Source organism: Rhododendron vialii, chromosome 12a, assembly GCF_030253575.1.
Source record: "Rhododendron vialii isolate Sample 1 chromosome 12a, ASM3025357v1".
Lineage (NCBI taxonomy): Eukaryota > Viridiplantae > Streptophyta > Magnoliopsida > Ericales > Ericaceae > Rhododendron > Rhododendron vialii.
Window position 1 is genome coordinate 10232373 of NC_080568.1, and position 14026 is coordinate 10246398.

General features: G+C 38.5%; 2 protein-coding genes across 4 annotated transcripts; one reads left to right on the forward strand and one right to left on the reverse strand.

Moving 5' to 3' along the window:
* The first annotated feature begins 2297 nt into the window (after positions 1-2297).
* LOC131311380 (uncharacterized) lies at positions 2298-5458 on the forward strand. The gene is made up of 5 exons (XM_058338817.1): positions 2298-2499; positions 2592-2641; positions 2888-2993; positions 3114-3172; positions 5012-5458. The coding sequence occupies exons 1-5, from the start codon at positions 2380-2382 to the stop codon at positions 5061-5063; spliced, it is 387 nt and encodes a 128-aa protein (XP_058194800.1). The 5' UTR covers positions 2298-2379; the 3' UTR covers positions 5064-5458.
* Positions 5459-7980: 2522 nt separating this feature from the next.
* On the reverse strand, positions 7981-12835 carry LOC131311772 (BTB/POZ domain-containing protein At5g17580). Of its 3 annotated transcripts, XM_058339343.1 has the most exons (5): positions 12483-12835; positions 10496-10595; positions 10179-10349; positions 10036-10105; positions 7981-9905 (listed from the first exon to the last, which is right to left on the reverse strand). In XM_058339343.1, exons 3-5 carry the CDS (start codon positions 10217-10219, stop codon positions 8280-8282), a joined length of 1737 nt encoding a protein of 578 aa, XP_058195326.1. In that variant the 5' UTR covers positions 10220-10349; positions 10496-10595; positions 12483-12835; the 3' UTR covers positions 7981-8279. The 3 variants fall into 3 exon arrangements, with proteins under 3 accessions (XP_058195326.1, XP_058195325.1, XP_058195327.1); XM_058339342.1 differs by lacking the exon at positions 10496-10595; XM_058339344.1 differs by lacking the exon at positions 10496-10595 and having other exon boundaries at positions 10179-10367.
* Positions 12836-14026: the final 1191 nt, after the last annotated feature.

The window sequence follows — 14026 nt, forward strand, 5'->3', positions numbered from 1 at the left end:
CATAATTTTACACCTACACATGAATTTCAATACCACAATCCGCCATAACTTCTTATCTACGCAATAATTTATTAAGGTTTCGGGTTTCCGGAAAACTACCTCAAACGCGATTCTAAGCTCGGGTAAGTGTTGCACGGTGTCCGTACATTGCTGTGGTGTTTTTTCCGAAATCTGAATTTATATAAAATATTTCCACTAATTTTCTATTTAAAATATTATCTTTAACTACCATATTATTATTCATAGATTTTCCAAACTAATTTTTATTCGAAAGTGCATATTACTAAATTTAGTATTTACTTAACTTTATTTTTTTTAAAAACAAAATACAATAAATGAAAATATCTCCTCATTTACATTTTAAATCCAAATCCTTACGTATTTAATTAGTATATAATTACTACATAAACTACGATTATTCCGATAAATTTATTAATCTCATAATTTTTCACGTGCACATGAATTTCAATACCACAATCCACCATAACTTCTTATCTACGCAATAATTTATTATGGTTTCGGGTTTTCGAAAAACGACCTCAAACGCGATTCTAAGCTCGGGTAAGTGTTGCACGGTGTCCGTACATTGCTGTGGTGGTTCCGAAATCTCGAGGCGGTGTCCGGCGGCACTCCGATGGGACCCGCGGAGGCGGCGCGGGTGTGGATGGTTTAATTAATGTTTAGATATTAATATTAATCATTATATTATATTATATTATTAGGTTAGATAGGTAAATAGGGCAAAATCAAGGGGCAAATTGGTCCAAATTGAAAATGTCCAAACCCTTTCAATGTTCTTTTATTATTATATATATATATATATATATATATATATATATATATATATATATAGGTGAGAAAAAAAAAGGACCACCCAAAGATAAAATAAAAACTCAACAAGCAATCCAATCAAAGCAACGCCCAAAAACTTCAGTACCAGACTTGTAAATTGGGAAACTAAAGAGTCCATTTTCGAAAAACACAACAATTAAGCTCTGCCACTTTTTCGCCCAAATCGAATTGCAGCCAGAGGGCCCCTGAAATTGGAGAAATTTTTCGATGCTGGTTGGTTATATCCCATGTTATACTTGTTCGTTCGGTACATTCGGATCGTTCAATATATTTGTAGATAGCTCATATTAAAACTCTCTGTGTCTTTTCACACCCTAACACTTTTTCTTTCATTTTTATTTCTCCAAATCCGAGCCATCTAAAAACATAATGAACGCTTCGGATGCGCTATGCAGGCTGCACGGGTTACCCACTCGGCACTGAAAGAAGAAGAGTTTGTAACAGCCATGGCCATGGATGAGCAGGGTTTGTAAGAGCATATCCAATCAATCAAGCTTTAAAATACAAAAATAGAGAATGGATGTAACATATTAAGGAGAGATTTTATAATTTATTTTTTATTTTTATATTTTATAAGAGAATCTTGAAAGGATCACGATAATTTTTAGAGATTTGGTCTCGAAAATGAAAATAGAATCTCCATTTGTAAGACCCAAAAGTAGTAAATTTGAAGATCAAATTCCTGAATAGGGCTCTAAGGCCCCGTTCCGGAAACCTTCTTAAAAAATAAGTACTTATTTTGCCACTTCTCCTTAAAAAATAAGAAGGATCATTCCACAAAACCCAAATAAAAAGTTCCTTTCACATTTTCAAACTCAAAAATTATGTAAATGAAAAAAAAAATTCAATTTTTTTTGCACCGTATTAAAGATCTCAATGAGATCTATCAAACAAGATCCATAGTGATAGGAAAATTATTTGCGTAAACACATGATTTTTTAGCTTGAAGTTGCCTTATACAAAAAATAAGACTGTTGCTATGATAATGGGCGCCGGCGGAGGGAAATCGTACCGGCGGCCGCGCCGGGCCGTCTCCGGCCACTGGACGGCCGATCCGAGCCGTCCAAAAATTCAAAAAAAAAAAACCGAGGGGGCTATCGCGGGAATCAACTGCATCCAAGGTGTGTAGGGTGCTTGATCCGAGCACCCATTTTCCGTGTATATGTGATGATCATATGTACACGGAAAAGGGGTGCTCGGATCATGCACCCTACACACCTCGGATGCCGTTGATTCCCGCGATAGCCCCTTCGGTTTTTTTTTATAGAATTTTTGGACGGCTCGGATTGGCCGTCCGGTGGCCGGAGATGACCCGGCGCGGCCGCTGATACGATTTCCCTCTCCGGCACCCATTGGTTCCTATATAAATTCTGAAAAATAAGCACCTCCTTCTTTTTTTTTGGGAAACAAACCTTCTTATTCAACAAAAAAATAAGTTCTTATTTGGGTCGTGGAACACAGCCTAAGTTGGGCTGTTGATGATGTTATCTACTCCTTGCTGCTAAAGCTGCTCCTGTCGAAGATCTAATGGCTATTACATCAAAACCTAATTTAAATTCGGTATCCATCGCCTTCGCTATTGGGGCAATGATTTTCTTGTCCATGGCTCCTAATCAAACCCTCGCAAAATCCGCGCGCCCAATTTTGGTAAGTTTTCCAAAACGCCCCGATTCCACGTCTCTCCCTCATATATCTGTGGATATGCATGTATCAACCCTGAATCTTCTCCGTGCACACAGGACACCGAGATCAGAGAAAAGAAAAACCAGTGCTATGCAGATGTCGAAAGGTATTTCGTTTTTTTCTTTTCTATTTTGAGTGACATTGAACTTGGCACTATGAACTGTAAAGAAGATGAATCGGTCCTACCATTTTCTTTAGTTTTTACCTTAACCTTCTCCAAGCAAACAATGTTTGAGATTGGTTTTGGTTGGTATTGCTGATTTAGTGTTTCAATTGAGATGAGAAGCAAATGTGTAGGAGATGGCTCTGTCTGATTCTTATATTCTTGGCCTGCCAATTTGATTGTAAACAGTGGATTGTGGGGTGGGCAATGCAAGTCTTCAATGATAGCCAAGGAGAATTGTGCTTTACGGTGTCTTTCACCTGCTTGTTATGAGCTGGTTTATGAGGGGGATCCGGTAAGAGAGAGAATGGTTGAACGCTGTTGAACGCTATCTAATTGCAGTTAGATTCCCATTAATTTATTGCTTGTGTAATCTTTCGTACGCATAATGTAAATGTATGTGTTCTCTTATCAGTTGGAAGAAGGAGAGAAAGATGTTTCCAGGAGCCAAGAGTACAAATACTGTATGCACAAGTAAGTAGCATCTCTTGTAAAAGATACAATGCTAGTATTTTTCTTTGTATTCCACTGCACATTTTTTAATGTCGCAAAGCAGCACTGGAACTATGATTTTGTTCCATATAACTCTTTGTATTCTTACAAGTTTTGACTGCAAGTTTGCTTCAGTTGTTGTTATCATTTCGTCGGTCTGTATGTTTATCGATCAGCCATACACAAGATGGATGGCATCATTGTTATTGTGGGGAAGCTCCTAGTGATAATGTCTTGGATTGCTACTTGCGTAGTGCTAAATTGTGACGTAATTGCCTTGGTTGACTTAATGAGCTGCGTAATGTTAGGATTGATGGTGCTTTTCTTTATGTATTCTTTTGCTGCTCTTACTCACAAAATGAAACTTGTTTCTTACAGTATCTTCTATATATTTTTCCAACGCAGGAGGAATGCATAAAACATTCGTTTCTCTTAGTTCTCTCTCCCAAGTTATCCACTCAGGAGGAAGGATGTCACTAACCTTTCTTTTTTCTCTTTACTTTTCTTTCATACCTTTTCTTTTCTTTTAGTTCCTCCAAGCTTTGCAAAAAAGCCTGAAAACGCTTTAGAAGAAATTTAGATTGTGCAATAGAGGTCAATGGTTACTCCAGAAATTTTGTCCAGTTGGTCATTCAGAAATATGTTCTTCGATGAGTCTATAAAGGGTAAGTCAGTCCTTAGTTGCACGAAGTGGGGGACGGGGTAGTTCGTGTCAATTGCAAATATTGTTGTAGCGAATATCATTAAATGTCATGTTTAAACTAAGTAATTGAGCAAATTTGAGTTAACATTTTCCTAGTATCTTATCATCCCTTGAACATCAAGGGGCCTTGAATCCACAGGGAGATGGAGAGAGAAGGGGGAGAAAGGGAAGGGAAACATGTGCAGCAGTCCAATATGATGTATATATGATGGTTGTTTATATATTGATGCTTCTTGCTTATACATATAACTATGTTTCCATTGGTAAAAAAATATTTTTGCCATGTTTCCATTTTTTAAGAAATCCCGTGTTCCATGTCTGTCCATATCAAAAAATAACCTTATTCCTATATTGTCTGCATCAATATAGGAACCGAGAAGGTGAAGCCAATACTAGATTTTTAGTTTGTCTAGAATTATATAGAAACATAGCATTTTCGTTCGTGTAATTTCTGAGTTTGGTTAAAGAGGAATTCAAGAGTTCTTCACCTTGGTGTCTGAAGCATGTGCTCAGTTTAAGATGCTAGTCTAATGTTTTTGTAGTCCTTTTTTCGTTTGAACGTTACAGCTATTTTTATTAAACTAGTTAACATTAGGAACTGTTTCAAATTGATGCATAAGCAGCGTAACATTCAGCATCATGGCTATATGTAATTGTGTATGTCAGCTGTATAGGTATGTGAATGAGCCGAGTCGAGCTGACCAGTGGGTTGTGCAAGTTCGGATTCGAATTTAATGAGCTTGAAAAATGAGTATAAGTTTTTTTTTTATATACTCGGTAGAACTCTTATTTATGTTTACACAGTGAGTTGATCTGAAACGAGCTGAACTCCTGTAGGTTGGTTGGTTTTTACAACCCTATTTATGCCAAAAATTGATTTGCTACTGATGCTTCTGTCACTACTTGTAAACTGAGCTGCCAGGCACTTGGGCATGACAGAGAAGGGTTATTCCAGAGCACATATTGGAACAACAGAAACTCCTCTACCTGGAGACATGAAGATTATAGTTTGCTTGATTAACAATTACTAAATTTTTATTTTTCTTATTTTGCTTTTTCCTAGTGAATTCCTTTGAAGTTAATAACAAGGTTCAATTTGTTTCTCTCCTGTTTTGCAGGCTATCACTTGGGGAGAGCGTGGATGGTATCAAGGGTTCCTTCGGCTATTAGACTCCTGCATGTAACGTGGCAGCATTGTGCGACCTGATTATGTTGGTTGTGCCCGGTTTTCGATTCAGAAAAAATAAAAAGCTGTGGTCACAGGCCAAGCGCACGTCTCACAAAAAATGTGGGGTCCACCTATGTTCATTTTTTGATCTGTGCACGTAGAACTGCGGTTAAAGGATACGTGCTTGTGTGTTTGTGCGCTTGTTGTTGTACAATGTCTAACTCTGATTGAAATCCGTTGATGTTTCTGATGTTTGAAGAAAATTTCTACTAATTGATGTAAGCTAGGAGTTCAGGACGATCATACTTGGCTTGATTTCCATTAGAGGTTTCACAAAAAAGCCGGTGTCATTTATGTACTTGCGTGACCTATATGTATCGTGATTTTGTTGTCTCAATCTTAGGCTCCGTTTGGTTGGATGTAAAATGTTTTACAATTGAAAATATTTTCCATGTAAAACATTTTACATGAAAAAAGAAAATTTACAATTGTTTTCTGGTGTTTAGTTGAAGTCAAAATTTATTTTCACAAATCAATAACTCGTCCACTTGTCCTACTATAGCATTGGGTACTTGGAGGAAAGGCAAGTAGATAGATGAACATTTCTGCCCTGGCTTGGTGCACATGGATGGAGGGAGATCAATCTTCATTTTGGGGGGAGAGAGAGAGAATCCTCCACTGCAAAGCTTTTGCAAATGTGTTTACGTGGCCACGCATTAGTGGAATAGAATTCTTCACAGGGGCACAACTAGTCCAGCAGTAGAGACGATCGGGTAAAATAACTTATGGAGCTTTTGGCGGTAAATCGTTTTACGCCGAAAGTTGTGAAAGATTTTTCCAAAAAAATCATTTTCCGGAATTTTCAACAACCAAACATCGGAAAACATGTAAAATGTTTTTAGCAAAAATATTTTACATCCAATCAAACGGAGCCTTAATCTTTACTTGTTTCCTCATACAGAGATGAGAAAACAAGGAGGAGCAAAATCTCATCGAACATGCACCATTTTAACCAAAAAGAAGGATCTCATCAAATGCGAAGCAAGTGAGCTGGGGCCATTTCTACTTTCTGCAGTAAATTAACTTTGGGAAAACAGAATAATATTCAGTTCTTTTCAATCCATCTCTAACTGGAGTCTCATGTACTTCAAACACAAGATCTTAGTTTTACACTTTGTCCGCTCTTCAATATTCTGAAACTTGCATTGATCAAAGAGTTGTATACGTTATTTAGTTGCTTTAGATATGTTAGTCGCAGGCAATTGGGGGGAGGGGCGGGCTCAATCCATGGAGGCCCAGTTTCTATGGAGTGGAAGCTTCGCACAGGATTTGCAAGCTTTGCACAGAAGTTTCTATCTGAGGAGGCAGTGGTGCACCTTGTTCTGCTGTTATTTCTTGGCTATTATCTTGTCGTGTCCTTCTATTTGTGTCGATTTCACCTGCTGAAGAGCGTCCTCCCCAAGTGTTATAGTTTACTGTTTCAGGGCTTTGATTTTCTGTGATGCCCGGCGGAGGTGCCTCGCTGTGGGAGAGTTATTCACAAACGTGTAGATGTTCATGTTTCTAAGCCTTCGCAGCACTAAAAAATAAATTGAGAGCGCATGGTTGTTTGTAGTTGGAATATCAAATAAAGACACTAAGGACTTGAAGAGGTTAGCAAGACATTGGGGCATACAATCTTAAAACGGAACACTCAGACATGTCTAGTGTGTCGGGCAAACTGATCCGGAAGCACCTCAAGATGGCGACAATTCCTGAGATTCAATATCTATTCTTTTGTGAGATGACTGAGGCTTTGTGATATATAAAAAAAATTAATAATAATGCGCCCCTCAAAGAGTAAGAAATGTCAAGTGATGCATATTCTTTGGACCATAGAAAATATTTGGCGTCTACAAACTTAATATGGTGCGTGGCTGAGATTTTTTTGGCCTGATCCATCTTATTAAACAGATCAAGCTAGCCATTTTTAAAGCGTCACGACCATTTACGACACATAAGCAGCCACCTTGATCAACCAATGGATTATCTTGAGCCAGAGCATAGCTTGATGGATATCCATACTTCTTAGCTTACTTGGCTAAAACATAATGAATGGAAGGGTTCATCCGGCAGCGCCAAGCTGCACTTCGGTAGATAGGCTAAAAGCCCTTTGAAAAGAGGTCATCCAAGAACTCATTTCACTTGATCCATTTGCGTCATTGCTCTGCAACGGTCGCTTCCATGAAAATCTGATGTTGGTGAACTAAGTTAAGGAGTGCAAATAACTCATTCGTCTCTGCAAAGTCGTCGATGTTCTCAGTCAGTTTGGGTTTGGAGATGCTGCGTATCTGCGCTTGGACTTGAAATGAGCTACAAAACTTGTGCTTTTGGCTTTGGAATAGATCCATGTAGAGTTGCGGATGGATAGAGATGATTCACTTTTGGACATGGTTTTGAGCAAGTTGTATGTTTTTGGTTCGGGTGTAAGTGGTTTACTAAGCTCACGGGTAAGTGACAATGACATATATATGGTTGAGTCTCTTTACCTAGTTTTTGTGCCCTTGTGTCCATTAGATGTGCCTCCTTTCAGAGCCAGCTTAGAGGGGAAGTTGAGGAAGCCGTCGCTTCCGGCCCCCAATTTTTTGGCCCGAAGAGGGCCCCAAAATATACAGTTTATAGTTTTGAATAATAAGGAATTCTAATTGTCATCAAATAACATCTTCTTGGTGGTGTAACAGCTTAGGTTCTTCAGATATTGTAGGAGCTGAGTTTGAATCTCCACCCCTTAGGTTTTCCTCAACTTTTTGCAAAATTTCGTTCAAACATGCATATGTAGAGATAGATGGCCTCATATTAGGACTTTTGCTTTGGGCCCCAAATATCTTTGAGCCGGCTACGGCTCCCTCCTCTTTATTTGTTCATGAAGAAGTCGTACGCTAACAAGAAAAACGACTCAGAAACTTGGTAAGAGAAAATAACGAGCTTACACACTAATTGAAGGCTATAGAAACGTTGTCATCTATACTGAACCACCAAAAACAAAATGACCCAACTGCTAAAGGTTATGCTGCAAAATTTAATACTCAAGATTCAAATACACAAAGAAGATAAAATCCCTGGAGCAAACACAGGAAAAAAAAAAAACCAGTTCTATTTGTTGGTGGTCTAACATGACATTAAAGGAAGGCAAAAGCAAAACAAGAAAATGAATAAATCAATTAAATTTATTTGCATAGTCAGTGTCTTGGATGAACTTTCTTGTGCCTCTTCACGTGGCAATCACAGTTGATCACACTAGTGGTGCACCCAAACTTCCTCTTCATGTCCCTCCACATTCCTTTCTCCTTCTTCTTGGCTCCCCCACAACAATTGCTCTGAATCTCTCTCCTGATCGTATCACACTCTCTCTCCAACTCCATCACCTTGCTTCCCATTCTCTCCATCTCTGTCCTCACTTCCTCCTCACAGCCACCCACCCTAACCGCTTCTTCCTCTTCCTCCCTCGCCGCCACCTTTCTCAACCTATCGTCGCAACCCTCCGCTTCCTTTGTCAAAATCTCTCTCAAGCTCAACTGCCCCACAAAAAGTACTTGCACCACCACTCGCAACGGAAGCCTATTGTTTTGTGAAGCGTGTTCACGAGCTTTTGGGGACAACTTATGGCAATCCAAAATGCTGCACACGTCTTCTCTCTCCGACTCTGTCAAAAACCTATGTGTATCCAAGTAGACATCAATCGCTCTGTATATTCCGTCGGAGCTCGTTTGCGTTCCAACAGATGCTGATATCGACATCTCTGCGAGTAATGTAAATGTTTCTGTGTTCAAATCCACGTCGCTTGCAACCTCAACCAAGAAATCTTCAACCAGTTCAGCTACCGTGATTAGTCCCGAAATGTCTGAACGAACATAGTTGCCGTAAAAACTCTTCAAAATCCTCTTAATGCATTCCACGTCGTATTCCACTTCTTTAGCATACCCTTGGGATGGTATCAGGAGGTCTTTGACTGTCGCCTGGTCCAGTTGTTTTCCGATCCTAATCTCAAGCCCTTCTTTACATTTGGAGCTAGCCTCCAATATTATAGCAGAATTCAACATTTCAAACAAGAATGTGCAAGGAAGGAGTCCTTGCTCGTGGGGCAGAAGTCTCTCCACTGCTTCAATAACTTCACTCCGTGAGTTCCTTCTGTAAATCAATACATCATCCCCTCTTGTGCTGCTAGAAAAAACCCATCTTTTTGCGTATTGACAGATAGATGCAGCCACATATTCCGGTGGGACTTTTCGATGAATCATTCCCCTAATGATGGGCTCATAAAGCTGGAGAGAGAGTGTATTTAAATCCTCTGACTTCCGATCAAGAACAAAAAGCCGCCTCCTTGCATTTGGCCTATATACATTTTTCATTTCCTCACTATCACTATCATCAACATCATCATTGCTTGGATTCCTTATCAGTTCCCCAAGAAGGTGAGGGTTAACCAGTGCCATCTCGATAATGGACTCAAAACAGGCATCAACCAAGCCTAGTTTCACAGCTTCTTGAAGAACTTTTTCCGAGGCCTTAAGGGAGTTAACTAAATCATTCCAGTTAGGGAGGATTCTCTGTTGCAAGTACGTTAAAGCTCTCTTTAGTAGATTATTGGTGCTGTGGTTTTCGGTCATCCCAAGGTAGTTAGAAAGGCATGTGAGGGGAATACAATTTTCAGGTGACAGTTTTAGTTCACGGCCATGGCAGAATCTCACTACTAGCTCAAAAGTTTCTGGATCAGTAGGGATGTCCATCAGTAAATGAGAGATGTCTCCGCTCAGATTCTCTTTGAGTAACTTGAATATTTTGCCTGATTTTGCAGCCATAAGTTCCTGGGATGTCATACAACCAAAAACATTCTGAAAAATAGAAAAATTATTGTAATGGGAATAAACCATTCCCCCGTTCCTCTCTACAACCAAAAAAGGAACGAAAAAAAGATGCGGGGTAGTTTATTCTTACTCTGTCCAAAATGAAGGGTACACAGCGTATATGCAGTTGGATATGTGAAGAGGATCTGGATTTTGACAACCTGAAAAACGTGGAAAAAGTAGGTCTTAGACCTAAGTTGTTTAGAGAAATGAGGAGGGGAAACTTGTATTTACCAGGAGGATGATTTTGCCAAGTGTCTTGTAGTAGTGTCCATCTTATTGTTACTCTCCCAAGCTGTTTAGTCCAGGACCAAAACCGGGACAGAGTTGTGAGGTTCTCAGGCTGCTGGGGAGTAGTTATGTGTTGCACAGCACCAAAAGACTTAGATGCTTCTTAATTTAAACCTGCAAAAAAGCACCAAACTTCATCAAATGATGTTAATCTTTTGCTATTGATCAGTCCTAAGCAATAACTTAGTGGGAGACCCTCGGAATGCAAGGCTGGATATGTAGGCGAACGAAAGAGAAGCAACAAACAGGTATATGTGTACATTGGAACAGGTCATTTATGTAATGGAATACTTGCTGCCAGAAGTCCATGTAAACTTGTATACAAAGCTTATAACGTCTCCCCTTCATTGCAACAGCAACCTAAAAATGTCAAATATAATCGTAATGAATCCAATTGATATACTATCACAATTGAGAAAGGAATTTATTTCCTTACGTGGCAAAATCTACCCTACAGTTACCCAAAAAAATCTAAACTGCAGAATGAGGTGGTCATTGTCAGTCACATTGAAGCATTTTAGTCTTCGCACAGCGGGGGTAAGTGTTGGTTTACACAGTGCCGGCTCAAAAGTTTCTGGCGTGGAAGCAATAATTTTAAGGGAGATTTTCCCCCAATACTCCTCCAGATTCCAGAGATAGAAACTCCAAAAGGGACTACACTAACTGTTTTAACCCAAAAGCGGGGTGCCCGTGCTATTCATGAAAAGTTGTACCACAACAAATTTTGTTCTCAACAGAAAAACATGTGTTGATATATCCACACACTTGTATAAAAGGAGCGTTGAGCCTCTTTTGGCAAGTAAGCCATCGTCCATATTTTGGCATTGTTCTCTCGAAATTGCCCCTCTGCCTTTGGCCTTTGGTGGTTTGTCCTGGGTGGATGGTTTGAGGGGTGATTGTGTAATTTCGCAGTATTTCCGGATTACTATATTGCCCTTATCAGACTTTTTATGCTTTCCGTTCGTGTCCTACGAATGTGTGTGTGTTTTGTCTGATAGTGCAAGGGCTTTTTTTGGTAGAACACGCTGTGTAGCGTGAACACAATTAAGAGCACGCTGAAAATGCTCACCGGCTCCTGTACTTTGTTCTGGGGTCTGTAATCTAAGCTTGATTAGAGCTCACTTGGAGTTGACTGAGTCGAGATCACTCCTAACTTGCAGCTCCATAAATACATGTGTACATTTCGTTCCCTCATCAAGTTATGATGGGGAACTGTCTCCAACACTGCTTATTTACACAGCTAGTTCTGAAATCTTATGTGCAACTCTGTTTGAATGTTATACATGGAGTTCCGGAATAAAGATAATGCCATTTTAGATGATTTAAGATATCCATATTTCTCAGCTTATAATAATTCCTACAACGAACTTTATTTATGTTCGACGAGGAAATTGTAGTAAAGGAGGCTGAAATAAGCATCCCGATCAATTTCAGTATCCAGAATATGAGAAAGAAGGAAATTAGAACGGGCGCAGAATAGCATGCGGTCTCTTGTTTGGGTGAGAAAAGATGTAATAAGTTTTCTTTCTCGTTTTCACGTATCAATAGATAAGAAAAGCAAATCATACGAGATAGGGGAGGTTTCTTCATTTTTTCACTCAGTATTTTCGCGGGCAATCTTGGTACAAAAAAAACAATGCACAGCAATTGTTTCCGCCTTCATCATTTCTCACCATTTCTTCCTCACCGTTTCTTGCCTAAGTTGTGATATAAACATCAGAGTTATCTGTTTTGATTCCTTTGTTACCATTTCTAATCTAAACCCCTCAAGCAAAAAAGATGATCTAAATAAGAGCTCAGAGTCATCAAAAAAACTTATTTTTTTGTGGTTGATTCCGGCTATCCTAAAAGGAAATCGCACACATCTTCTGTTAACTCTTAGACTCAAACATGTAAGATATACACGGATGAACGCAGGACTTCAAGTTTGGGTGGACGAACATTTAATTTTTTTTCTGACATATGAAAGGCCAATGCCATCCAGCAAATTATGAAAACACTACCAAACACATGATCATTAAAATTGGGCTCCCGCAAGTGGGCAGTGGGATTAGGCTCATGATTAGTTGAGGTGCGTGTGAGGTGACCCGGACACATAAGTACAAAGAAAATATCAATATATATTTTCAATCTACATAGTCTAACAAAAATTTGACATGCGGATAGGGCGGTCGTGTGGGCCCATCCGCCGTCGGTGCAAACTTAAAAATTATCGGAATTGGAAAAGTGTGAGTTGAAGCTCAATACCTTCTGCGGAAATTTATCGTCGCCGGCTTTGTAAGAGCATACTGAACGGCGCGGTCTACTAGAACCTGGCGCGGAATTCGCAGCAGGAAAACTGGAAGTTTTATTGGAATAATGCGAGGAAAGTGGTGAAGAATGAGAGGAATTGGTGAGGTTACTGAGAAGTACAGGACAGGGGAGGTTGGTGGAGTTAGGGTTTTAGGGGAGAATAGTGTGGGCGAAAAGGACGGAGAGGAATAATGAGTTAGGGCCGAAACCATTGTTGCGTTTGAAAATCAGTTAGCTGGAGGAGCTCCCTGGCTCGTCGGGAACAAGATAAAGGCTGATAACGGAAGGCCTTCCTTCTCGTTTTGTGCGTTTTTTTTCGTTTTTTGAAAAAAAAAACAGACTAAATGAGTCTGTAAAAGCAAATTGCTTTTCCCACCCCCTCTGAAACACACCCCCATGGGTCCCATGTACAAAGTCCAAAATATCCCTCTCTTTTTAACTAAATTTTATTATTTTCAAAAAAAAAACTAATTTTTATTTTTATTTAATTTCTTAATTTTTTTATCTTATTTTTTTAATTCATTTTTTTAATTATTTATTTTTCACTTTTTCTTTATATCTTTTATCTCTTTTATTTATTGAATATTTTTTTTTATCTATTTATCTCTTTCTATCTATTTCTTTTTTTCCTTCAACCTCACTATTGTAATGTGCATGCCGATATGAGAAAATTGACATATCTCGGGACTTGATCGGACAATGTTGATAATTTTGGACAGTTTAAAATGTGCTCGGGATAATTACAGTATTGCAAAAATCAGTCTATTTAATTACTGAATTTGGGAAGCCGAAAATGTTAATCTGTATTCCAATTAACAAATGTGGCCTATTATTAGTTCAAAAAAAAAAAGAGCAGACAGAATGGAACAAAAATGTTGATTCGTCTGCCGTTATATCTTTTTTCTCTTTTATATATTTAATATTATTTAAGTGCTCCGATTTTCAATCCGATTGAACCGGTGCGAAGATTTTATTTTTTTGGTTATTTTATTCTAAATGGTCGTAGTAAATTTTTGGCTCTAAGATCTTTCAACGAGCACTCTAAAGCTTCTTATTTAGTTTCAGAGCTCTCTCAGGGTGTTCATTGAAAGGTCTTAGAGCCAAAAATTCATTACGACCATTTAGGATAAAATGATCAAAAAAATAAAATATTCGCACTGGTTCAACTGGATTGAAAATTCGAACACTTTATTTTTTTACACCGTTTATATATTAAAAAATATAGTTAAAAAATTAAATGTTTCAATTCTCAATTTGTTTGAACCGGTGTAAAAATTTTATTTTTTTGATTATTTTATTTTAAATAGTCATAATGGATTTTTGGCTCTAATATCTTTCAATGGGCACCCTAAGAGAGCCTTGAAACTAAATAAAGAGTCTTAGGGTGCTCGTTGAAAGATTTTAGAGCCAAAAATTCATTATGACCATTTAAAATAAAATGATCAAAAAAATAAGATCTCCGCGCCACTTCAATCAGACTGAAAATTGGAGCACTTAAT